Here is a 27,757-nt window from a genome sequence, read left to right on the forward strand (position 1 = left end):
CTTGTTCATTTCAAAACTTTAATAACTGGAAATTGAAACTCATATACATTCCATTCTCTAGATATACTAATTTCAGACATTCTGCTTACAATATTTGTCTATATTGAAATACATAAAAATTCCTTTCTATGATAGGTAATAATTATATTTTGAAATGGAGCCATCAAAGATCCCTTGAATCCAGTGTGTTATATTTAATTTGTATGCATATTTCTATCATGTATGATTATGTTAACAGTTGTATTCAATCTTATTGCTTTATTTAAACTGTCATTTATAAATCCATTGTAATGTTTCATATTTGAATAATGATAGTTACTGAGATCTGCATCAGATGTGCATTGAGCCTTGAGATTCCAAGTTGTAATGTGGAAATGAGATACCTGCTTAGCGAAAACTCGAATGGGGAAGATACTTGAATTATGAAGTAAAAGAGATGTTATTGTTGTCCCAGAAACAAGGCAGAGTGTTTTATAAAATGAGTGATTCAGTCCAAGGGGAATCAATCAACAGTGGTTCTGAGTAATGAATAATAAACTGATAAAAAAATTTGGAGGTAAAAAGTTACATCACACATTCAGAAGACCAATAAATTTATATATTTCCAATATATTGCATAGTCTCTTGATGAAACAAAACATTGCACAATTCAATAAATTAGCCACACAGGCATGAATCAAATCATACTGATAATTACTCAAACACTTTTTTTTAATAATTAAGAATACAGATGTGTCAAAAAGACCCCATCAGTTGCATGTACATTTAAAGCATGTATGCAGGCTTAAAATAGTTTGCATTAAATTTAATGATTTAACAGTGTTATACTGTACATGATCAGTGTTTGGCAACTTGGAGAAAGACACAGTAAAATTGATTAAATGTTTAATTTTCTACTCTAGATGTAAATGAATGTGCAAACAGCCAATGTGACTTGGCATCAAGTGAGTGCATCAATACACCTGGTGGATTCCACTGCCGCTGTAGGAAAGGCTTTTCTCCAAGTCTTGAATGTCGCCCTGTGGGTGATCTTGGACTGACTACAGGTGGCATTCCTGATGAGTCCATTACAGTGTCAAGTGAGGAGCCTGGTTACACAAAATCAGTAAGTAATAGAGATTTTGCTATTAATATTAAAATTATTACAACATTGACCGATTTTCTCAAAATCGTATAGCTGTCGTACATACAAAAAAAGAAGAACATACTGTGTTTGTAAAAATGAATGAATTGTTGTGCAGTCTCAGAATCTCTGTTTATGTGCATGTAAGTACTAAGTCACTGAATGAATCACCTGTGGTATTATAGATACTGACTAGATAGAGATAGTTTTGTATTAGTTAACCTTAGTGATGATTCATACAGTAATTTCTTTTCATCTCTAGATGGTCCGGCTAACCAGTGGTGAGGGCTGGTGTGGAAATGCTGTAGAACCTGGATCAAATTGGGTGTTACTAGATTTGAAAGCTCCAACAATTGTCAGAGGTTTCAGAACTCAGAGTGTAACCAGAGCAGATGGAACTGTAGCATATACTTCAGCAGTCAGAATACAGGTATGGTCTTCAAGACAAACTTTAATTTTTCAAAGTCCACAGTGAAATGCATATTCTCTTTTTAATAGACAATTTAAATATTTGAAACTTCAGAAGACAGATACATTTTGTAAAAAGAAGATATATTTGTATTACCATAAGTCAATTTAAATTTAAAAGAATAACCAGATGGAAGCATTAGGATAAGATTAAAAAATAGAAGAGATCTCATCAGGAGTACAAAATGCTGGGATATAGTAAGGATATTTAACCTGATGTCTCAAGTTATGAAATAAATTGTTGAGAAAATACAAGAACATCTTCAATTATGAAACTTTTAAAATTAGAACCAATCTCACACTAAAGAAGTAAAGTCATTCAATATTTATACTTTATACTTTGCCAAGCAAATAATTTTTGGACTTCCAGGAGAGAGTGATTCTATTACTAGTCCAACTGTAATAAAGTTTATTTCTCAGTACTTACGAATGGTTTTAGGATGCAATTAATATATAATTGCTTTCCATGACTTTCCTCTGACTAGAGAAAGAAATGAGATCAATTGCATGTAAGATCTTTGTAAAATTATCTAATTTCTATAATCACAGCTATGTGGCAGGGCTGTAACGTACAGACTACTACACTTGTTTGTATTTGGTTTCAGTACACCAATAATATGACAGATGTATATAAAGACTACACAAATCCAGATGGAACACCTGTTGAATTCCGTATCCTAGAACCTAGTCTTTCTGTACTGAATCTTCCTATGCCTATTGAGGCACAATATGTTCGCTTCAAGATACAGGTAAGTGTACAAACATTTACAGCAATGCAGTAGAAAATTACATTTATAGTAACCTTGGTTGACAGTCAGGTAGTGTAATGTGACCAAATGTTTAGAAGCTACAAGATATTGATAAGAAATCTGCCACCTGGGTGATAATCCTAAATGCAGATCCATGCTGATTGACCAAAAAATAATAATTTTAAATTGACCAAAAAATAATAATTTTAAATTAAGAGTAAAAAAAAAAACGATAACATTTAAAAAAATGACATTGTTGTTGGTGGTTATAGGATTATGTAGGTGCTCCTTGTATGAAGTTGGAAGTAATGGGTTGTACAAGACTTGAGTGTGGTGACATAAATGAATGTCTTGACAACAACGGAGGATGTGACCAGAAATGTATTAACAGGTGAGTAGTGTAGTGTTACATTGGCATACATTACTCATAGTACCAGTACATCATGTTCTTTGCATGAGATGTATTAGATTTTAGCTATTGACAATGTGAACCTTAGTAAGTGCAAACATCTTACTAATTTTACTTAAACAATTAAGAAGAAATCTTAGGGAAAAAATTGTCCGTTGCTTATGGAGCTTTGATGAATTGCCATTTACAGTGGGTAAAATCTGAAGAGGAGATTATCATAAGAGAGAAGAAAAGAATTATCTTGGGGTAGCTTACTGGGGTTTACATTTTTGTGTTAGGTAATTGTAAGTTCCAAACTTCTGTGTCTCCTAGAGGCTTGCAGTTTGTGAGACATTCATGGTGACTGTGGGGCTTCAGCTGTGTTTGTCTCCCATAAAGCAAAGTTGATACGAACATAGAGCAAGAATTGTTTTGTTCACAAACTCACTTTCTTCTCATAAGGTACCCTTGATCACAAGGCCAAACTTTAGCTTTACTGATTTCTCTTGTCCATCCTGGGAGAAGGCTCATCTTTGATTTAACTGATTTACTTACTCCAATTTTCTATCAACTATTCTTTGTTTTTTATACAAGAAATATCATGTTCATTTTGAAAACATTAATTTTCATATTTTAATTGTTGCATTTCTTTTCAGTTTCCAATGTTAAGGTTATCATTGGACATTTCTGTCTAATTTTCTACAAATAAATGCAAGAATGCAAATTCTTTAATTAATATGTAATCATAGTGATATTGTTATCTCTATTGAAGTAATCTCTGTTTGTACTTGTTTAGGTATACTAGAACCAATTTTTCAATTATAAATAATGTTTATTTATGTTCATATTTTCATTGGCTGAATTTAAGTAGTGGATGTCCAGATACCAACCCTCAGCGCATGCATGAGAGGATTTTTAATATCTAATGAAAGATGTACTGACCACTTCCTTGTTGTAAATTCCAGTTCATTTCTTGTATATTTCAGCCCAGGCACCTTCTCTTGTGTGTGTAATATTGGATATGAGCTATTCACCAAGAATGGAACTGCTGGATTCACTATTGCTCCGTCAGAAACTGGCCTGAGGGATGATGATGTGTTTCAGATAAATAAGAGTTGTGTGCCTGTGATGTGCCCAACACTTCAGGCACCAGAAAATGGACTCATTCTTGCTACAAAGGTGACTATCATGAAATAATTTCATGGTTATTTTGCTGGGAACTTGAGAATTCAAGTTTAAATAAGCAGTACCATGTTAAAATGAAACAAATCATTTTGTGAATTTCAGGACATGTATCATTTTGGAGATCTTGTAAGCTTCCAGTGTAACTTTGGCTACCTGATGTCAGGTTCAGCTTCACTTCTCTGCACTTCAGCTGGAGCCTGGAATGGTTCAGTTCCGGAATGCCAGTGTAAGAATAGTCATATGGACCTATTTAAAATAGACTATAAATGTGTCTGAAAATTCAACTGTTCAGTCAGTAGTGATATTCATGGTTGATATTTATATTGTACTTTTTCTCATTATACAGTACATATCCTATCAGCTAAACTTTTCTGTGGCTGTTACAGATGCCACCTGTGTATCCTTGCCAGATATCAAGACTGATGGCTTATCCGTTGTAAGACAAGACCAGAGCAGCGTTCTGGTTCCTTTCAGAGAAAACGTGACAATCAACTGTGGAAATACAGGCCGCATTCTACGAAAAACTGCTACAGCTGGCTTTAGACAGTGTGTCTATGACCCAAAACCGGTTAGTATGTACTACATTTAAGAGTAAATATCAAATATTTTATGTTCACTATATCTCTGAAGCTATTATTTTATAGCCCCTTACAAAATAACCTAAAACCAAACCCTACAGCCTTAATGAGCCTTGGCCTACCAGGTTACCGATGTTCAGCCTAAAGGTGTGCAGATTACAAGGTGATGCATGGTCAGCACAACAAATCGTCTTGGCTGTTATTATTGGATTTCTAGACTGGGGCTACTATCTGATCATCAGATAGCTCTTCAATTGTTCTCGCGTAGTCTGAGTGAACTTCGAATCATCCTTCAGAATCAGGTAAAAATCCCTGACCTGGCCAGGAATCGAACTCAGAGCCTCCTAGTGAGAGGCAGTCATGTTACCCCTAGGCCACAGTGCAAGCTACAAAATAAAATTAGTGTATGTGAACATTCCCTACATTGAAACATGCTTGTAATAAGAGATAATTCTTACAATTTACCATATTTTCTCATGTAATTAACACACTTTTTTGACGAAAAATGCAGGTGAAAACTTAGAATGCGAGAATTATTTGAGGAATTCAGGTATTTTAAAAAATATTGACAATTCATTTACATTTAAAAGATACATAAAATAATAATACACACACAATTGGTTCAACTTACTTGTGGTTAATTATTGTCATTTGGCGTAAAAATTCCGGCGAGAGATTTTTTCTGAAAAGTCAAATAGGGTACATCAGGTAAGTTGGACACGTGGGTTTGAAGTACCGACACTGGAAAATATTCTTCCCGTTACGAGCTGGCAATACAACCTGAAGTGAAATAAACGTGTACTAATAAAGGTTCAATTCATGTAAGTACATAATAATGACATGCCGACAAGGAAAAAAACTGTCCAACACAAGAAGGGCTGGGCATCGAAGGAGGGACCCATGCTATATTTCCCCAAACCATTTGTATCCAATCTTGCATGAGTGATGTGTCCATCCACCCTTGTTCTTAGATACAAACCTGGATCCCTCGCAGAAATTTTACTTTAGGCATTGGTCTCGTTTTTTAACAACATAAGGTGCAAGCTTTCTGCCATCAACTGTTACAGCAAGCATTGCCTAAAAAGAATAGTATTGCAGTACATCGTTGTTTTTCGCTTCCAGTAGCGTGTAGAATAACACTCGATGTCCCTTTCTTATCAATTGTTCGACTTTGTGGCATACGGAAACTGATTGACGACTGACCTGTGGTTCCTATTTGGAAGAGCAAATATTCCTTCACTTTACACTTCTCAATCTCAAAGTCATGAAAATCAATTAATTTTTGGTTGAAATCATTCGGCATTTTGTGGCATAATGGTGTTCTTCTTTGTTGAAGAAAAAGTCCATTTCTCTTCATAAAATGAATCATCCAGGTGGCTAACCTTCAAATCTGAAAACACTGATTCCATGTGCAGCAGCTATTTCTCGTCCTTTAAAATTCAGCATTTCTTGAGAAACGACATCCAACGTTGCGTAACGAAATCACATTTTTTAAGCAGATCCTCCCCTACTTTCAGAAAGTTGCCACTTTTTGGTTCGCGAAATGCTTTGCGAAACTTGTTGGTCGCTTGAAGTGCACTTCTCTGTTACCACAGTAACGCACATTGCATTTAGACAATGAAAACTTGTGGCCTGCTACCCTATGCCTGTATGTTTTGGCGTAGCTGATCACCGCGAGTTTATATGATGCATTATTACTCGAATACTTGCTCACTGTGGACTGAAAAACAATTTTGAGATCAGAGAAAACATATGTCCCGTACCCAAAACACTCATAAAATATGTTTGTACCAAACCGGAAAAGACGGTCACTAGTCACTTCTGCGCTGATTCTCTCACTGAACTAGTGCAGTGGTATTTCCTACCGCCTGATAACAACATGTTGCGCGGTATTTGGAATACCCAGTTTTGCTATAGGAAGGCTGCTACCTGAGTAGTTGACATCTTTATTTCGAAACACATCTAGAACTGCGTGATGGATGTTTGAAGTTTCTTAAACTCTATAGCAATTGATATGGTGTTTAAAAGGTACAGAATTATTATTATCATCATCATCATCATCATCATCAATATTGTTATTATTGAACAGAGTTTTCTTTTGGATTTATGCCGTGTGAACATTTCTATTTCTCCACTTTGCACCCAAAAATATTAGGGTGCGTAAATTATGCAAGGGCGTTAATTATGAGAGAAAATACAGTAGTACCCATTGTCGAGATCAGTCTTCGATCATCCTTCATCTGGACAGTTTCTACAGATTCTCCCTATTTACTGTTCACTTCTCTGTGAAGTGTAGTGACAACTGTCTCATTTCTTAGCCCTACAAAATATTTATCTACTGCATAGAGTGGGCACATTATAGTGAATCAACCTAGGATAGTTACAGATCCTCATTTACCACTGATCTGCATTTAGGGCTATTGCCCAGGTGGTAGATTCTCATCAGTCTCAATCATCGCCCTTGGTAAATTATTCCACATGGTAATTCATCTTCTTATAAACAAATATTTGCCACAATTTGTCCTCTTGATTTCCAACTTTATTATTGTCTTTCCTACTTTAAAAAACTCCATTCAAGCTTTTTATCTTCTAATGTCATTCTATTCCATCTCTCCACTGGCAGCGTGGAACATACTGCTTAATACCAATATAAATGGTCCGTTATTGGACATTATAAATTTTCCATCTAACTCATTCCTGGTTGATAGCGTTTCACCCCAGTGTGCTAAGTTGAGCTGATCAGTTGGCAAACAGCACACCCACCAAGATGCACGGCTAGTGCATACCGTGGAGGCCACTGCGTAGGCTACTTGGAGCCAAAGGCAGTGCCAATACACTATGAGAGACTTTGTCTCATTACCAAAATTTGATGCCTGCCTGGCCATCAGATTATATAGATGTTCCCTATGGGAATCAACATCTATAACATACTGCTTAGTTGATTAGCTCTTTACTCCCAAGTCTTCCCAGAGCCCCAAACATTGTAACATTTTCATAACACTACCCCTTTTGTCACAAATTGTGTTGCTTTCCTTTGGATCTGTTCCAGTTCTTGAATCAAGCAATCTTGCTGAGGGTCCCATTCACTGTAACCATTGGGGTCCTACCTGGACTTATACACCCTCTCCTTTACATCCTCACATTAGTTTTATTGCATTCTTAAGCAAATATTTAAAAATATCTCATTGCATCAGTTAATATTTAGTCCTAATGTCTTGAAGTGGTTGAACTAAAATAAAAAATAAAAAAAAAAGCTCTTAATTATTGTGTTAAATAGTGTTATCATCATAGCATGTACGTTGGCATTTGTACCAGGTAAACTGGGTGCATAGTGTAGCTGGTTAGGCACTCATCTTCTATGCTCAGGGTTGTAGAATCAAGTCTTTGGACAGTTAGATAGCATTTAGGAGTGCTTAAATGCATGAGACCTTTGTAAAAAAAAACTTGCTGATACTAAAGAACCTCTTTTCAAGGTAAAACTTCAGCACTCCTTGTTTTTTTAAACTCTGTAGCAGTTGATATGATGTTTCAAAGGTACAGAATTATTCTCATCATCACCATCATCATCAGTATTGTTATTATTGAACAGAGTTTTCTTTCGGATTTATGCCGTGTGAAATGAATCCAATTACAGTGGAACTTTGTTTCTCAAAGTGAACCACAACTGTTATTAGAACAGCCCGAACTGTGAAAATATTAATTTAAATGTTATCATTATTTATTACAGGGCAAACCAAGCTACTGGCTATCTGGTCTCACTCCTGGATGTCCTCGTGTTGATTGTGGCTTACCTCTTCCTACCCCTGGTGCAGAATATGGGAATTATCTGGACACGAAGTTCCAGTCCTCTTTCTTCTTTGGCTGTCAAGATACGTTCAAATTGGCCGGCCAAACGAATCATCATGATAATGTAGTAAGGTAAGATAATTTCTCAGTTTAAATTGGAATATGATTACATCCTTTTTTACATTGTTAAATAAAATTACCCATTATTGCAGATATTGCTCACTGTACTTACTTTTGAGCTAACTTAACCCTTGCCAAGCGGATAAGTTTTTGTTTTTGAAAAAAATTACTTTTTGAAAAAATATTTTGTGTTCTTAACTCACATGAAAATGCAAATATGTAAATACTCTAAGGTTTATTAAGTCATTCATACCTGATTTCAGAGGTCAGCTTGTAGATATCCATATAATTTTAGTAGGTATTGAAGAGATGTTTAGTACAGAACAAAAATGGCCAACCGGACACCCACTGGTGTTTGGACTACTAAATGTACGTAACATGACCTAATAGGTTGAAAGTCGATTTCCATTACAATGCGGTCTTGAAATATTCATTGACTTGGCCCTCAACGGGCAACTTGAACGCACTCTGCAGTGTGATGGCAGTAGTGCCAGATCTGTAGCTTAGATCCTTTCCAATAGAACAAAGATGACCTAGGCCACTGTAGCTCAATTGGTAGAGCAACCGACGCGAAATTGGGAGGTTGTGGGTTTGGATCCCAGGTGTCCGGTTGGCCATTTTTGTTCTGTACTTAACATCTCTTCAACACGTACTAAATGTACGTAACACGACCTAATGGGTTGAAAGTCGATTTCCACAATCTTCATCATCATTTATTTCTTCCTGTTTCTGTTTCTGATGTATATTAATTTCTAGAAAGTAATGATTACTGGTATGTATCAATTACAATTTTGTTTCAAAAAGAAATTACACCGTAAAAATATTTTTGTACAAGGTACTGATTTCAAGTAAAATTACAAGTAATCCAATTAATTTTACTCATTTACTTCCCAACTCTGATAATGAGGTACGGTAAGATATTTTTTTATACCACCCAAGAAAGAGCGACATGTTTTTGAAGTGGACAAATAATGAAAGAAATCTTACTGCAAAGTTCTGTGTGTGATGTTCATTTTCATGACAAGCACATTATTAAGGCTGATAAATTTGTGGTTAATGGCAAAGAGACAGAACTTCCACAAGTGAGATAGCTGTCATGGATCATAAGGATGAAGAACAGGATAAAATTTAATGATTAGCTTCTGGTGAGGGTGGGTACCAAGAATGAATCCATAGTAATACAGTGTGTATACAATCATGTTATTTCACAATGGGAGTAGAAGTCAGACTGGAGCAGAAGTTCGTCCAGTGAAGTGAAGTGAATAGCTTGGAAATTTTCCACAACACTTTAAGCTGGTCTTGGTCTTAAAAGCTAATTCAACTAAGTAATATTTTAAGCTCATTAAAACTCTAGGTCATCGTTTTGAAAAAAAAAAAAATGTTTTCCCATTGTGTAAAAACTGCTTGCATCTGTCAGCCCGTTCCTGATCATTGTTGAAATAATACTGTGTACACTGTATTTTGATTTTCTCAGTGTCTAGAGCTGAATTTAACATCGTAAAATGTGTTTATCTGTGTATATTACAATGGTAAGGAAATTACCTAGGGTGTTATTTAAGAAACGTTGCATGTTTGTACAAAAATTGCCTGCAAACGTAACTTCCTTGTAGCATCTTGCATTGCAGAGGCATAATAATGTGATTGTGTACCACAACTAGCTCTGCTTTGTGACAGAACCACAGAAACAGGTGAAGTGAACACACTTTCTCTTCTATACCCTATGCACAAACTTTAAAATCGTAATTATGAATCCCATGTAGTATCGATATTTTGAAATCTTTCTGCCATTATTAGCATCAAGCTTAATGGACTTATGACATAATAATGGCATAAACCTTTTGTTTATTCTCCCTTAACTGTACCAAATTAGTGAAATACCCATAAGGAAATGAACAAACTACCATAACTTAATTAAGTGCGGCTAAGTTCAAACTGAATGTAGTGAAATGTCCTGAAGAAAATAGGAATTGTGGAGTTTTACTTCATTATAATATTCTATACCAAATGGTAAACATAAATAATTTGTTGAGATAACCTTTGCCTTGTTTCATCTAGATGCCAAGCAAATGGAGTGTGGGATTTTGGAGATCTGCGCTGTGAAGGTCCAGTATGTGAAGATCCTGGTAGACCCACAGACGGCTTTCAAATAGCTCGCAGTTACGAACAAAGCTCTGAGGTTGAGTTTGGTTGCAACAGACCAGGCTACATTCTTATCAATCCCCGTCCAATCACTTGTATAAGGGAGCCTGAGTGTAGAGTAGTCAGGCCATTGGGACTTGCATCAGGAAAGATCCCAGATTCAGCTATTAATGCCACATCTGAACGGTGAGTTACTGATGAATGTTTGTACTATAATTTATTTTGAAATGCTTTAAAATGTAAGTTGTGTATAATTATGCATGAGAATTAATGATATTCACCTATTAGGTGCAAGTTGGATCTAGTTCTTCTTTAATACACAGTAATGCACATAGTAATTCTTATTAGTACCATTTACTAATAAATTCTGATAGATACAGAATGTATTTGAAACTTTGTTTCCCCCTCCTTTTCCATTTTCTCAAACCCTCCCGTTTTTGTGCATTCCATATGTTAGGAGAGCAACTAAAGGATACAGGTTTCGTAACAGAAAACATGGCTCCAATCTGTATGGATCTGACATGACTAGGTATTTCTGTCTTCAAAGAAATTAATGGGTGTTCACCTCCATTTTTCTGTCAGTTCCAAAAATATTACTCATTTTCGATTTAGAATGTAAGAGACATAGTAGGTCAAGTCATTTACTGGTGCAGAAATCTAAGAAACAATAAGAAGTGGACTCCATTATTACTAAACTACCTGCATACACTGCTAAACTTGTAATGTAAACCAGCCTAGATGTTGTAGGAAAGGCTATACATTGGCAGCTAATACCCTTCTCTTACTTTTTGCTTTATCTGTTACATAAACAATAATTCCAACTTTAGAAATGATGTTTTTATTTTAATTCCCTGAAACAGTTATGTATTAATATTGATTGATTTTGTTTGCAGACCAAACTACGAGGCCAGGAATGTCCGTCTCAATTCAGTGACTGGATGGTGTGGCAAGCAGGAAGCCTTTACCTATGTCAGTGTTGATCTTGGGCAGGTGTACCGAGTAAAGGCAATTCTTGTGAAGGGAGTGGTTACTAACGATATAGTGGGACGACCTACAGAAATACGTTTCTTCTACAAACAAGCAGAGAGTGAAAATTATGTAGTGTACTTTCCAAATTTCAACCTCACAATGAGGGATCCTGGAAACTATGGAGAATTGGCAATGATTACTCTACCCAAATATGTGCAAGCTCGATTTGTCATTCTAGGTAAGAAGTTACCTCTATCTATACACATTAGTGAACAATTAGTATTATTTGCAATGTGCTTATGTCAAGGTGAAGTTATTAGAGACTCCTTTGGATGGTGGTTCTCAACTTTTATTAGATGACCCATGGCGTGTGTTTCTGGAACAAACTTTCCTTTTTCAGACTCTAGAACATATCTGTAACCTAATGCTCACCAGCAATGGCCTCAGTTTTATTACATGAAACGCATACCTTATGCCACTTACACGCACAAGAGAAATACATTTTTATTCCTTCATTGTAAGTTTAAATGGTAAACATATTGCCACACAATTAGATTCTTCATAATAAACATGCTACAAATACGTGCACAGAAAGCTTTATTGTTGTTGCTAACTTGAACCAGAGGACAGAAATATCAGAGTTTGTGTCATTATTTTTCTTACTTATCATCTGACAGATAACAATGAAAATAGTTGTTGAAGCAATTATATTTTACGTTTTACATACTGTGTAACTGGAACATCCTTTTCTTCTTAATTATTTCAAATTAATGTAAGTATTGTTGATTGTTGCCCCTTCCTTCAGCAATGATTCTTATAAAGTAGTTCAGTTTCTAGATATACTGTGTTTGTGGCAGTTAGGACATGCGAACGGAAATTATTATTTTAAAGTTTACAGTGCTTTTGTAATATGTTCTTATATGAATATATACATTTGTGAGATTCATGGTTTATGAATGCAGATCAGCATGTTCATCAAACATGAGGGGCGGTATTTGTGCAGTGCCTTGGGGCGGGAAATATCTAAATACACCACCGCTCACCAATTGAGACTTTTGGAAAATCACAGAAGTTATTGCATTGTTTGGGGATATTTAGTGGCAGTATACTTGTTTGTTGCAAACCTCTTCCTGTTTCGTATGCAAAGCATGATTCAACATTAAACACTGAAAATAAGAAATCAAAGGTACGTGGTTAGCATAATGATTTTAGCAGCTGGCTTTCCATCTGGATGGCCAAGGTTTAAAAGCTGGCTAGAATTTTCACCTGAAAAGTCATGTGGCGTCAGAAAGAGTATTCAGCCATAAACCCTTGCCCAAAACTCAAAATGAGCCTGGGAGGGACTAGCAATAACTGGGATAAACAACAAGCAACAAATTGTATGTTATGGGTGTCTGTTAGTGAGGAGGGCCATGTTCATACAGTAGACCAGAAATAATATTCATTATAATTTATAACAGCATTATCATCACAAGATAACGATTGAAGAACCATAGAGATGCAGATAACACAATAACTAACCCCCTTACCTCCTCCAATTCTCATGCTTGCTCATTTTCACAATGTTTAATTTGATTAAATGTTTTCCAGGCAGTTTTGGTTAGATTACTTGTGATACCACTCTTTCTGCTCTGAGAGAGTTAAAGGTTGTACACCATTTCAAAGACCAGGGTGGACCCAAGCCTAAACTATGAACACTTTTCTATCCAGCATTACTTGTCTCCCATACCATACCCTGTTCTTGCAGCATACAAATGCTCTTTTGCATCATCTTGCATTGAGCTCTTTTTCTTCTCTGACAGATGAAAATGTTATGTTAACACATTTTTGTTTGATCTAACAGACTGAATAATGTAAAGTATAACAGTTAATAATGAAAATGTATATCTCGTTTCAGTGTCTTGGCCTTCAGGTCTCAGAGGCCTGGGTTTGATTCCTAGCTTAGCTGTGGGATCATAAATGGTTAATTTCCTAGGCTTAGGGAGTGGGTGCTTGTGCTACTTCAACATTCCTGCAAATCACATACCTCACATAAAACTGTTTTTTCATGATACTAACATGCATTTTCCTATACATGGCAGATGTCGTCCACCCTCATCACAAGGCCTGCCTTATAATGGCTGCATCTGGCTGTGATAACCACACTTAATTGTTATTATGAAAATGTATGTGTGTATGTTACCCTAGCCTCTCTCTCTTTCTCTCTCTCTCTTTTTCTCTCCGTGTGTGTGCGTGCTTGCATGCAGGTTTTCTTTTCTTTTCGTGATTATGATATTAGCATGACATATTTTGAATTTATGAACAATTTTGTATCGTCAATAACTGTTCTCTCCTTTGATAAAAATATATTCATCTCTTTTGCACAGGAATTGTGAGCTACATGGACAATGCTTGTCTAAAATTTGAACTAATGGGCTGTGAAGAACCTGTGGTAGAACCTTTACTAGGATTTGATTATGGCTATTCTCCATGTGTTGGTAAGTAATACATGGCATATTTAAGATGTTTATATTTTTAAGAGTTAAATGAAAACGTGATCAGTATCAGTATTTAGATATTTCTTTATATTACTACACAAATAGTTGCCTAATCATAATATTTTCTTATTACAGACAATGAACCACCAGTATTCCAGAACTGCCCACAGCAACCAATTATTGTACAGAAAGGTAGCAATGGGTTAGAGCCTGTCAACTTCACAGAACCAATTGCAGTTGATAATAGTGGTAGCATTGCTCGTCTTGAAGTAAAGCCACAGAGTTTCCACACTCCCATTCAAGTATTCCATGATATGGTGGTCAAATATGTTGCATTTGATTATGATGGCAATGTGGCTATTTGTGAGATAAACATAACTGTGCCAGGTTAGTAACAAATTGTGCAAATAACTTCTTAATTTACTATTACATTGATCTGCATTCCTTTGTTCTTTTACTTCTATATTTTTCATTTTCCTTTCACTTTAACTCAACTTTTTTCTTCTATTATCTGTTAAGCAATTCTTAGTCCTACAGCTATCTTCATTATTGATTCTGCTTTCTTCCATCAGCAGTATGAATACACTAATTCTTGTACATTTTAAATCATCATTGCATCTAAAAAAACTGCTATGTAACAATATTTCAGATTAGAACTCTGACCAGAAAGGTTCTGTCATCTAAGGTTTAGTATTGCATGAACTTTATCAAAAAAATTTTGTTCGATGTGATACATGTGTTGCGGGTCAGTATTTCTCCCTTCAACATTTTCACATAATGGTATTTCGAGACTCAATATTGTTTTTCATATAGTATACTGTGTTGTGTGCATGTAAAATACATCCTTATTTAACTGATAACATATTTAGTGCTGTAGAAACGTTGGCTATATGAGAGTGCTCATATTGCACTTAAGCGAACAAACAAAATAGTCTCAAAACCATCTATTTATAATTTATTTCAGATGATACTCCACCATTGCTCAGTTGTCCTCAGAGTTATGTCATTGAGTTGGTGGATCGTCAAGAAAGTTATGCAGTAAACTTCAATGATACTCGCCGTAGGGTTAATGCTTCAGATGCATCAGGAGAAGTCAGCGTAAGATTTATCCCTGAACGTGCCACTATACCAATTGGTGGATTTGAGAATGTTACTGTCGTGGCCACTGACAAGTATGGCAACCAAGCCAAATGTCATTTCCAGGTAAGATTACTGACATTTAGAGAAACTCTGTAAACCTACTCTGTCTGTCTGAAAGGTTTAAAGAGGTACTGTAAGGTTAACAGATTTTTCTGAGGACTGATATCGACACAAGTAAAACCAAAATTTAATTTACAGTTGGTTTGCTATCCACTTATAGTAGAAGTACGTTATAGTGAGAATTCATAATGGCAAAAAATTTACTCGCTAGAGTGGATTGTCGTTATATCCGAAATTTCTTGAAAGTTGGGAAAATCCCCACGCACATTAAAATCAGTATGAAACGGCAATCAGTTTGTTCAAAATTTGCATTTTGCAGATTTCCATACTACAGTTTACTCGTTAGTTATTTTTCAAATTTCAAAACAACGCAAACACGTATGTTCAATTTCATTCTGAAAACTGGAATTTTATCACCCTAGTGGCATCTGTGACAAACGTTTCAGATTTCTTATTCAAACAGCATCATCCAACATAACTGAACCTTATATGTATCATAAAAACATGTATTTCAACCGCCAGTAGAGTAATGATAACTTTTTCGCTATTAATTTAGGTGTACATGGGAATGGCCTTTCCGAAAATTAACCAGAAGCGAGAAAATACAGTGAAATCTCATTAGTGTGTTCCTCATTAAGACTATTTCTCACTTAGCATGTCATAAATTTGAAGTCCCAATTCACGTTGGATTAAATCTATAAAAATACCTCACTTATAGTGTCACAAAAAATTCACTATTACCGCTTAGTACGATCACATTTTCCTAGCCCTGAAAATGTTCTTTGTCATCCCTTGTGAATTGGGAAGCAAGCAATTAGCCTCAGAAAAGTTAATTTTGCTCTCTGATTTTGATTGATTTAGCTGAATAACCCAGTAAACCTGTTTGTGCTTGTATTTCGCATTCCATTCAGAAGTTAGAAATGTGTTCTGTGTTGAGTGATACAGTGAAGGGTAGCGATTATTTGTCACGTGATAGTCTACCTACGGATCAGGAACATAATCATGTGAAGTTGACTAGCATGGTGCATACGGTATTTGTCTTGTGGTAGTCCAGTTATGGATACTAAAAAAAAAAAAGTGAGATCACTTAATAACGAAGACACATTTAAAATCCAGGAAGTGGACAGGCATCCGCTTCTTTCAATGGTGGTGCGTATGTTGAAACTCGCATCTTCAAGAGTTTAGACTCGAGTCGATCGAAGTGATGTTGTATTCAAGATGACAGTCAAAGTCATTAGCTCACGCATGACCAAGTTTAATCTCCAAATAATTCATGGTCGAAGAGTGTGATCAGAAAACAATGTTTAATAACTCACTGGTAAAAAATATAAAGCTTCAGAGACATTTGTTTTAGAATAAAAATGCAATAATGCACTGATACTTTTATGGGCCCTAGTGCAAATAATTTTATATTTGTTATCTGGTGTTGTACACACCTTTTACTACACTGTTGTTTTTTAATAAGCCCCAGCGGAACAGGTTTTCGTACTTCGTTTTCTTTTAATACTCTCGTCTCATCTTTGGAAATGGTAGATAGCCTATATCTTTCACTGTATCCGTACATACACGATGTACAATGTATGCATGTAGAATAAAAAACAAACATGTCTAGAATCCCTGTTGGATAGCTTTTATTTGTGTATTCAATAGTAAGTTTTCTTGCTTAACACATTCCCTTTCCTTGTCCCTTGCAGAAATGTCCTAACGAAGTTTTACTGAATAAACAAGCTTCTGAAATCAGTCATCCACTCTACACCATATTTTGAGGTGTATCACATTCTTACTTAATTTCAGTACATAGTATTAAAATTAAGCGACCGTTTACTTCAGCCTTTATTTCTAATGATTTAACTACTACTATCTGCCACATTATTTACGCATTTATTACGAAAATATGTTCTTTTTTCATTTCGAATTGTGTTTACAGAACACCAGTCAGCGAGTATTACTAATCGACTCCAGTATCGCCTTCAAGATCGAATGTCAGCGAGAGAGGTTGCTAGTGCACATACCTAGAAAACTATACCAAAGATGATCGATCGCATTCACTATAATCCCTGGCGTGCATAAATATCAATAACGGAATTAATAATGCACACTAAATTGCTCGTGATAGGGTTCTTACTGTTACCGAAAGATAATACACAGTTTAATACAGAAATTTTCAAGGGACAGGAAAAAACTATTGTTACAACGGAGCACTCGCTATGTGCCGTACTTGCTCTAGCAGACTTCTAATGTATAATGATTTTTCACATTTAAAAGAACTAAACTATACTTTCTAATTACACACTAAGAATAATTTTCATTCTACCTACAATGTACAAGTGAATATTTTTAAGCATGTCTTTCCTGAATCCCACTTTTTTAGCAGGTTCATGACAGGTTATGTTCAAGTTAGGTAGTTTAAAATGGCAAGCATGGTGGTGGTGGTAGTGGTTTTAAAAGGAATTACAACAGGGCAAACATTGTCTCTTAACACTAATCAGAAGGAAAAAGTCTGATGCTTCGCAAAATGAACGTATTGGCAAAAGAAAAGGAAGAGCCACAAAGCATGTGAAAATGAAAGACTTTCCTAGATCTCGCAAACCTAATACCACCAGGGTCAGGAAAGAATTGACCATAGAAGGTCAGATAGGAAAAATGAAAGTGAAGAGCTTCGCACAAGTAAGTAAAGCAATGTCAGACTCAGCTAGGGGACCTGTTGTCGTCAATCCATGCTCCCAAGATGAAAGCCCCTGGGGTCCCCTTTTAGTCCTCTTTAATGGCAGGCAGAATATACTGTAGGTGTATTGTACTTCCCCCACCCACAGAGGGATGGGAAGCATGGCTTGAACAGTTTCTACACTCATTCATTTTTGGGATGTTCACATCAAATTTAATGAAGAAAAATCTCTCCGCCCCCCACAGCGCATTACTTCCAGGAAGACATTGAGATAGTTCAACCAGCTTCTGAAGTTGCTGAAACTAGTGAGAGTTAATAGATGAGCATGAGGCGTCACTCCTGATTTAGTGTTAACTATACTGATACTTCATTTCACGGCAGTTTGTATTTAAGCTTCCAGTGACTTTACAGGCCAACTCTTGCATAGAAAATACATCCACACACCGTGCAACTTAGGGACGGGGGGGGGCGTTCAGATCTCGGTTGGTAACCTTAGTTTAAAAGATACTAAACAGTCTGCTTTTTATTGGTGTCTCTAGCTCATAAGTAACTTACTGCCAATGTGCATCATAATTTCTTTTCTTCCCATTCATACCAAACTGACTTCTGTCCCTTTTTTCCCATTTACCTTTATATTAATAAATAAACAAATTAATTAATCAATCAGTTAAGATACTTTGACATGATGTTTGATAGAATTTTGTTACAATATGCCTTGGTGCTTCTCATGAACAAAAAGTATTAATTTTTCTATCTGACTCTCAATTTTAGGTAGCTGTACAAGCCACCCCTTGTGTGGACTGGGAACTTCGCCCTCCTGCACACGGAGCACTTAATTGTTTACCAGGAGAGAAAGGATTGCAGTGTATTGCAACGTGCAACCCAGGATTTAGGTAAAAGTACTAGCACATTGTACATGAATTGTCATCAATACTATCTTAGACAATTTCTGATTAAGAATTTTTGGAAAATCTATTGTTTGAGATAGGAAGTCAGAAAATTTTTAAAAGAGTAATCATGTAACAGTATAAAATTTACCAGGATTCCTTTTGCCCAAACTTTGCCACGTATTTCCTGCAGAGAATTATTTGTGTATTTCTGGAAAGTGGTGATGTATTAATATAGTCAAATGTGTAAGTAGATAGGCTTACATATCGATGGTGGAGAAGATACAAATAATTATTAGGTAACCTGATACAAATTATTAAGTAGTCTACTGGTATTTGAGAATTAGAAACAAAGTTTTCTTATTTTATATAGCAATCACCTCAATTACTGCTTTGTACTATTACATAGTGATGATCACCTTTCATTGTAACAAAAATGAAAAATCAAATTTTCCTGTGCTGGTAGTTGGTTGTTTAAGACAGACATGCAGCAAGTGATCGAAAGTACTTCAATTACTGCTTTAAAATTCCATGAACAGAATTGGTTATGCTTGCAAGTTACTCAGTTAAAATATAGATTTCAATAAAAAAATTAATCACATTAAAAAATTAAGTTTAGCCTATTATTTTTAAAACTATCAAAATGTTTTATTATTATTATTATTATTATTATTATTATTATTATTATTATTATTATTATTATTATTATTATTATTATTATTATTTTACATCACACTGACACAGATAGGTCTTATGGCAACGGTGGGATAGGGAAGGAAGCAGTCATGGCCTTTATTAAGGTACAGCCCCTGCATTTGCCTGGTGTGAAGAAATGGGAAACCACAGAAAACCATCTTCAGGCCTGCCGCAAGTGAGGTTCAAACCCACTATCTCCCAAATGCTAGCTTATAGCTCCACACCCCTAACAGCATGGCCAACTTGCTCGGTACTATCAAAATGATATTTTCAGTTACAGCAGGGGATAGGGTAAAATTTCTGACAAACGTTTTATAATATTTTCTTTAATTTTGATGTCTGTTTCGCACTGATGATGACCTTTCATGGTAACGTACAAAGGATCAGATTTTCCTGTCCTGGAAGTTGGTTGCTGAAGATAGCCACACAACAAGCAATTAAAAGCATTTTAATTTTTGCTCTGCAGTATTACATAGTGATGATCACCTTTCATAGTAATAAATATGAAAAATCAAATTTTTTTGTCCTGGGAGTTGGTTGCAAAGACAGCCGCACAGCAGGTGAATGATAGCATTTCAGTTACTGCTGTAAACTTCCACGAATAGCATATTGCCTACTTTAACTATAGGGTATACTTGCATTGTATCAAGGTCTCATAGTGAATAAAAAGAATGATTCATATTTACTTACAAGCCTACAAGGAAGAGCCACTACAAAATAGGATAGAGGCATCTAAACTTAGATGGTATGGACATATGAAGAAAATGACAGAGGGGGGGATACCCAGGAGGATCCCGGATATGGAGATAAAAGGAAAATGACCAAGAGGGTGGATAAAAGGAGTGGAAGAGTGTGTACAAAGAAGAGGAGATGAATGGATAAGAGTGGAGACAGAGAAGTGGTGGGAAGACAAGAAGAGATGGAGAGGCTTATGTTCCAAGCAGACCTGGAAACTGCATATGATGATGATGATGATGATGAGGAGGAGGAGGAGGAGGAGGAGGAGGAGGAGGAGGAGGAGGAGGAGGTTGAGGAGGAAGAGGGAAGTTATAAGAAGGGAATATTAAATGTCAGTTTGCCAATTAAGAGAATCTGTTGCAGATTAGAACTAAATAAAACCCATTAATATTTTGTGATAAAACATGTCATTTGTAAAGAGACACAATTTATATCTTAATTTATGAGAGTTCATACAGTATATACTAAAACAGGTTACATACTTCATAGATCATCAAACACTGATAGTACCTGTATAGTAGTAATTATACTCGATTAAGCAAACATAGAGAGGAAGAGTCCTAGAATTGGGATTTCTGTAAAGTTGTGATTATCACTATGTAATAGATGTCAACATTGGAGAAAAGATACATGTATAAATAAATTAGAATAATAATAAAAATAATACAGTAGAGTCTCGCTCAACCGACCTTCGCTTATCCGACACTCCGTGTTATCCGACACTGGTAGTCTTAATTTGAACTTTAGGTAGATGCAATTCTGGGATACGGGGTGTGGAGGGTGCGACTGTGGGACAAGCACTGGCAGTCATGCGGTAGTATTGTTCAATGTAGTATTGGTTGGGTGCGGATGTTATAGTTTTCATATCCTCTGTGAGTATGGCGAGTAAACGTAAGAAAGTGATTGTTTCTGTGGAAGACAAGTACAGTGGGTTAAAGAGACTGGACAAAGGGGAAACTCTCCAAAAAATGGCTTCAGATTATGCTGTTGAACGTGTTACAGTGGGAGACTGGAAACATACGAGGGAATAAATTGAAAAGTGGTGCTCTACCCAAGCAACAAGTGATGCACTGAAAATTAGAAAAAAACAATGAAAAATGTTAGTACGAAAAAGTAAGTGAAGCACTATTTCTCTGGTTCACTAAAAACCAGGAAAAGGGCTTGTTAATATCGGGCCCCATTGTGCAAGAAATGGCGGTGTATATCCAGGAGGAGTTTAATAAAGGGACCCTAATTTTACTGCCAGTGCTGGGTGGCTTGATCGGTGGAAAAAACGGTACGGCATTGGGCAGCTTAATATCTGTGGAGAAAAACTGTCAGCTAAATCCGATGAGGTTGTGAAATTTAAAAGACAATTTTAAGAAATAATTCTTGCTGAACGATTATCCGGTGATCAGATTTTTAATTGTGATGAGACTGGGCTGAATTTCAAGATGCTGACATCAAAACTCTTGCAGCCCAAGCCAAGACGTCTGCACGTGGCTACAGGCGTAGTAAGAAAAGAGTACTGCATCTACTGTACAACTAAATTAATAAGTCAATAAATAGAGTCTCGTAAAACATAGTACATAATACAGTGTAGCCTTCCTGTTTGTTTTGGTTCATTTCCAAAGTTATTCTGTATTATCCGACATTTTCGGTGATCCAACATACTCCAGGTCCCGTTTACGTCGGATAATCGAGACTCTACTGTACTTCGGCTTTACTCTTCATTAGTGAGCGAAAAACCAGGGGAAGATGAGTCTGTAGCTACCATTCAAGTTGAAATTATGCCAACATAAATGTCAAAAGTTTTATTTGGCTTTCATGGACCCCCTGAAGCCCATCCATGGGCCTCAGGTTAAGAACCACTCATCTATAGGTTATACTGTAAGCAGGTCAATATGGTCCTCTGGAATTTCATAAAGAAACACAAACAAATCTCATGGCGCTACAGCCCTCATGGGCTTTGGCCTACCAAGTAAGTATAATAGTGATGCATTATCAGTGCAACAAATCCTTGGGCTGTTATTCTTTGCTATCTAGACTAGGTTCACTATTGCACCACCAGATAGCTCAGATAGTTCTCACATAGGCTCAGTGGAGGTCGAACCAGCCCTCAGATCCAGGAATAAATCTCTCAGTTAGCTGGGAATTCAACCCAGAGCCTTTGAGAAAGAGGCAAGCTTGCTATTCCTACACCATGGGACTGGCAGAATCACATCACCTCATGATAAATCCATGTGACATTCTCTCTTTAGTCTAGGTGATAGAAAACTTGGTGTTGATATCTCATGCCTAATCCTTTGCTCACGTGGTAATAACAACAAAAACTCTAATTGTGGATGGAAATTTAGACTACTAAGAACATAGACAAGATTTCTGAAGTAATTAATAAGTGATAGAATATGTTAAGAATACTGTACATTAATTATTTTCAGGTTTACTGATGGTGAACCAGTCAAGACCTTTAGCTGTGAAGAGAAAACTCCTTGGACTCCTACTTCTGTTGTTCCTGACTGTGTTTCAGAAGGTAAAGGAAACCTCACACAGCCTCTTAGACAGTTATATACTGTATTATAAAAAATATAACCTTGATAAGTTTATCTGTTGCAAACTGTACATTCAGTCATCCAATAATATGATCAGCACCAAACATAATTCTGGACAGTTTGAGGAGAGGATTAGACACTGAAGACCATTCCAAGGCTCAGATGGTTAGACATTGGCTTTCCACAGTAACTTGCTGGAAACCTGCAACTGTGTGAAGAATATTGAGAGTATTTAGAATTTTTTATTTTGACCATGATGGTCTATTTGGTCTGTATTGACTTTTATCTCATAATCACAACACTGAAAGAAAAAGAAGGTGATGTTATGTGTCTGCCTTGCTAGTACATCACCTTTCAGTGTTGTGATTATTAAATATTAAGAATATCAACCTATCATTTTTTTTATATAATATATAAAAAAAATGATATTATGGTCTTTAACAAAATATTGAAATAATTTCAGGAGTGTAATATGTACAATCTCATAAGCAATGAACTTCAAGCCATCTCTTAAAGATCTAGGAAAAATTGTCTTGATATTATCAAATAATCAAACAAAATCATCATTTCAGGCATAAAAGAAGATTTAATTCAGAATATGGTGCCATTACTTGCTATTTAAAATTTTTGAGGAGTGGATAGTATAAGCCCAAGCCCAAGTACGCAATGTGTTTCATATGTCAGATTATGACAACTTTGACAGATGAGCACATTCATCAAACAAGAAAACTTTTCTCTGTTGTCAAATTTTTTGGAGAGTTGTAAATTCATAATAAAAGTATAAAATGTGTTAATTCATTCAGTGGATTCAGATTTATAGAGAGAAAATTGGTGATTGGTATGATTAATTATGATTAATTATTAACTTGGAAAAAATTCTACGAGTGCTATGCATCAGTAGCACTAATATGAAAACACTGTAATATTTACATGCACTAGCTTTGTAAAGTATGGTGAACGTGGCATTAGTCATTGAATGAGATTTAATATTATACCCACTTGATTTTAGAATGTAGGGTTTGTTGCTACCTCTAACAAAATACTAATATTCTCTATCCCAACATGTTCTCAGGTTTTATCCTGATAGGTTACGAAACATTTTAAAAAATTAACAAATACATTGCAATTGGGAAATATCCCAGTGGCAATGATCACTTACAGTAGTGTGATAATAAAGTAAAGTTGAAACATAATTAAACAACAACAACAACAACAACAACAACAACAACAACAACAACAACAACAACAACAACAACAACAACAACCAAACCAACAACAACAACCAAACCAACAACAACAACAACAACCAAACCAACAACAACAACAACAACAACAAGCAATTCCATGGAAATAAAATATTACAAGAAGTATTACTACTAGTTTAACATTCTAAATCCAGCATCATCATATACAAATTCACATAAAACTTAAGTATTTCCAGTGCTTAATGCTACAGCTTACAATTCTATAGGTTGAGCTTACTACTAGCTTAACATTAAAACACCACCATATACAAATTCACACCTACCTTAAGTACCGTATTTACGCAAATAATACCTGCCGTCGAATAATCCCTGCACCCTAATTTTAAGAAGGCTTATTTTGAAAAAATTAAATGCCAACATTGACGTGAATAAAACCCGCACCCCAATTTCGTGCATCAATTTTTAAAAAATATGCGGGGATTATTTGCGTAAGCCGTATTTATGCGAATAATCCCCGCACCCTAATTTTAGGAAGGCTCATTTTGAAAAAAATTAAATGCCAACATTGACACGAATAAAACCCGCACCCCAATTTCGTGCATCAATTTTATTTTTTTAAATATGCGGGGATTATTCGAGTAAATACGGTATTTCAAAATTTTACACTATGACTTGAAGTAGATTGAGCGGCCCAATTACTAACTATTATCTTAGCAATGTAAATACAGCATGTTCATAAAAAAATTCACACATGCATTAAATCATTCTGCTTTAATACTACAATTTACAGTCCATTAAAATATGTCACCATCACATAGAAGTTTACGCACAATTTACAAAATGCTGGAGTCTATTTTTGAAGCATCTTGCATTTTTTGGATAAGGGCTCTAAGACAGCTGCAGGTAATGCATTCCTCAAGCTGGTTTATTCGTGTAAGCATTATACAGGGCACATAACCATGTTCATTTCCATCTGCCAAATGGAATTGACAAAATAACATTTCTTCAAGTTTCTAATTGTGTGTCAAAGTTTCAGATAGATTTTTATTTTATTTTTTATATTAAAAATCTTCATCCACTTGGAGGCTTCCTGAGACAATACAATAAAACTATTTCATTTAAAAAAAACTGAAAATTCCATGATCTTGTTGATGTTTGAGGATCAGAAGAGAACACCTGAGCACTTTTAGCACCCAATTGATGAACTCCTTGGTACTGATGTTGAAGGTCTTCATCATCTTTGTTGTCTTCTGTTTTTATTTTAGAGTACAACCTAATATTCAAAATGATACATTCACTTTGATATTGTAATTATACAAATTTATTTTTCAATTTAAGTGTTAAGTGTGTAAGTGTAAGAGGGGGCCAAGAGCCCTACAAAAGCATAATGAGTAAATAAATAATTCTTGCCTTTTCTTTGCAGACACTCAACAAGCTGACTATCATGTGATTGCTACTGTTTTGTATCGTGCAAATGGTGCAGTAGCCTCTCTTTGCTTATCCCAGTATGAAGATCTGTTGACTCAGTACTATGCTAGTCTAAATAATGTTCTAACACAACGTTGCTCAGCTGTAAATGTCAATATGAACGTATCAATAATTGATGCCAAACCCAAACTTTTAGAGGAAAATCTTGTTCAAGTAAGTTGATTATGATATCTTTTGGTTGCTAATTTGGAATGTTCTTACAACTGATGATTAATTATATGGAGATTTCATTGCTATTTGGTTTCAGAACATAATGCTGATTAATGTTGATATGATTTCAGATGGACTTCATTCTTGTGATAGTACCTGCAGTTAGACAACCACAATTATATGATCTTTGTGGCTCAACTTTGAATCTCATATTTGATCTGTCGGTGCCATATGCTAGTGCAGTGATTGAACCCCTACTCAATGTCTCAGCAATTGGCAATCAGTGTCCACCTCTTCGAGCATTAAGGTCAAACATTTCACGAGGCTTTGATTGTAATGTTGGTGAAGTACTCAACATGGATACCAATGATGTACCAAGATGCTGTAAGTGAAGTTTTCTATAATGACTCTGTTATAATAGCAACATATCTGGCTAGAGGGTTTAAAGATATAGTGATAGACCATTTTAACAAAAGCAAAGAAATATCTCTCTTATTTTATATCCTCTATCAAGATTCCATTTATATTCACATCAGTGAAAGTAAATTCTTTAGCAATCTGTAATATAGAGAATAAGGGAAAAGCAGGGTATGCTCCACGCTATCTGCAGATGTGATTGAACAATTGAAAGCATAAAATCCTGTCTGTGTGGGTTTTTTTTAAATTATTCGTCAACCATCATAATGAGCAGTGCATAAAATTAGTTTGACAGTTTCTCTGCGATTCCACAATAGCGATGAATTACAATGGTGCAGAAATTTGCAGCATGCTTTTCTGCACAAAATTATTTTTGCTTGAACAGTAATACACAAATTATACTATAATTACATTCTTTGGTAAACAATAAAATATTCTCCCCCATTGTTTATGACTGCCTCTGAACATTCTGGAGGTTTTTCTGATCCAATGGCTGAAGAAATACTGTCCATTGGTTTGGAAAAAATATGTCAAGCCAATGTTGAAGAGCAGCTGCATTATCAAAGGATATTCTGAATAATTTGTCAGAGTATGGAAAAGATGAAAATATTTTGGAGCAAGAAATGAAGATCTTAGATAACTGCTTACGTAAAATTAGTAGTATGAGGACAGGCATAATTGTGCTACAAGATTATTTGATGTAGTCTTCCTGGTTGTCTTTCTTTAATTGCAGTCTCAAAATGTCCTAATTAGTTGGCAATAAATCTCAGCAGCAAGGGTATATTCCTGGGAAGTAATTCCAGTGCATAACACCTCCTTTGTCCTACAAGATATACATTGTCTTCCATTGATAGACACCATCTTTTAGATGGTAGTAGCTTCCATTTTAGAGCTTTGCCATTCCTTTCATTTCTTGATGTTGAAAGATGAAATCAGTCAGTATTGTTGTCAAGCTGAAAAGTAATGAGCCAGTAAAGAAGCATAAAGGATAAATAGTTTTTGGTGGTTTTAGATCAAGACATAAATAGTACCCATTCGTGCAACCTCCATAGCAGGCTGTATTTTAATATTGTCCATGGAATACAAATATTATACAATGGTTGGATGGTTCATCACACTGGCCAATTCTTGAGTTGATTGCCATGAATCATCGTGATTTGAAGTGTTTAAACAATCTTCATATTTGCCAGTAAAGCATCTTGGAAAGGCTTGCTAGCCCAACTGATGAGCCCAAGTGGCACGTTCTGTGCAAAACACTGCAAAACACTGCACACGCACATGGAATAACAACCCAAAAGGTGGCTCTATTATTGAGATTTTTTAGTCTTTATCAAAGTTCAATGGTCTTCCTGAAAATGGATAATCATTTGTGTCCAAACGGCCCTCTTTGAAATGAGAAAACTATTTTCTAGTGATAATTTCCTTGATGGCATTCTCCCCATAATAATAATAATAATAATAATAATAATAATAATAATAATAATAATAATAATAATAATAATAATAGTATGGCCTCAGCTACCGTACGCATACATTTCAATTTGATGCCATAAAATCAGCACATATGCTTCTAGCATGCTCAGTGCTATTGCTCCCTACTTGAATTTCTGTAGAAAATGTGGAAATTTTCATTTTTTCTGTTTCACAAGTGTCTTACAAAACAGTTTCAAAAGTAGAGAAGAACATTAGAAATTTACATCAAGCTAATATTTTTTTTTTTAAACTCTGGATTTGTACAGAATTTAAACAAGAAGACATAACATGATTGCATCAGATAATCTCTAAACTCCTCGTAGTT

The 27,757-nt window shown here is 35.5% G+C and overlaps 1 protein-coding gene across 1 annotated transcript in view; it reads left to right on the forward strand.

The window, feature by feature from the left end:
* LOC136858359 (uncharacterized) overlaps window positions 1-27,757 on the forward strand; it is a 362,414-nt gene that overhangs the window by 225,686 nt on the left and 108,971 nt on the right. Inside the window, exons 17-33 of the mRNA XM_068225517.1 lie at window positions 903-1,105; window positions 1,386-1,553; window positions 2,197-2,340; window positions 2,613-2,731; window positions 3,715-3,907; window positions 4,016-4,139; window positions 4,300-4,481; window positions 8,219-8,409; window positions 10,453-10,722; window positions 11,430-11,743; window positions 13,872-13,982; window positions 14,118-14,369; window positions 14,947-15,185; window positions 18,619-18,740; window positions 22,589-22,680; window positions 25,328-25,545; window positions 25,674-25,926. Of these exons, the coding sequence (XP_068081618.1) occupies window positions 903-1,105; window positions 1,386-1,553; window positions 2,197-2,340; window positions 2,613-2,731; window positions 3,715-3,907; window positions 4,016-4,139; window positions 4,300-4,481; window positions 8,219-8,409; window positions 10,453-10,722; window positions 11,430-11,743; window positions 13,872-13,982; window positions 14,118-14,369; window positions 14,947-15,185; window positions 18,619-18,740; window positions 22,589-22,680; window positions 25,328-25,545; window positions 25,674-25,926 (3,195 nt within the window). The remainder of the gene's footprint in view (window positions 1-902; window positions 1,106-1,385; window positions 1,554-2,196; window positions 2,341-2,612; window positions 2,732-3,714; window positions 3,908-4,015; window positions 4,140-4,299; window positions 4,482-8,218; window positions 8,410-10,452; window positions 10,723-11,429; window positions 11,744-13,871; window positions 13,983-14,117; window positions 14,370-14,946; window positions 15,186-18,618; window positions 18,741-22,588; window positions 22,681-25,327; window positions 25,546-25,673; window positions 25,927-27,757) is intronic.

The sequence above is a fragment of the Anabrus simplex genome, chromosome 1 (assembly GCF_040414725.1).
Source record: "Anabrus simplex isolate iqAnaSimp1 chromosome 1, ASM4041472v1, whole genome shotgun sequence".
Lineage (NCBI taxonomy): Eukaryota > Metazoa > Arthropoda > Insecta > Orthoptera > Tettigoniidae > Anabrus > Anabrus simplex.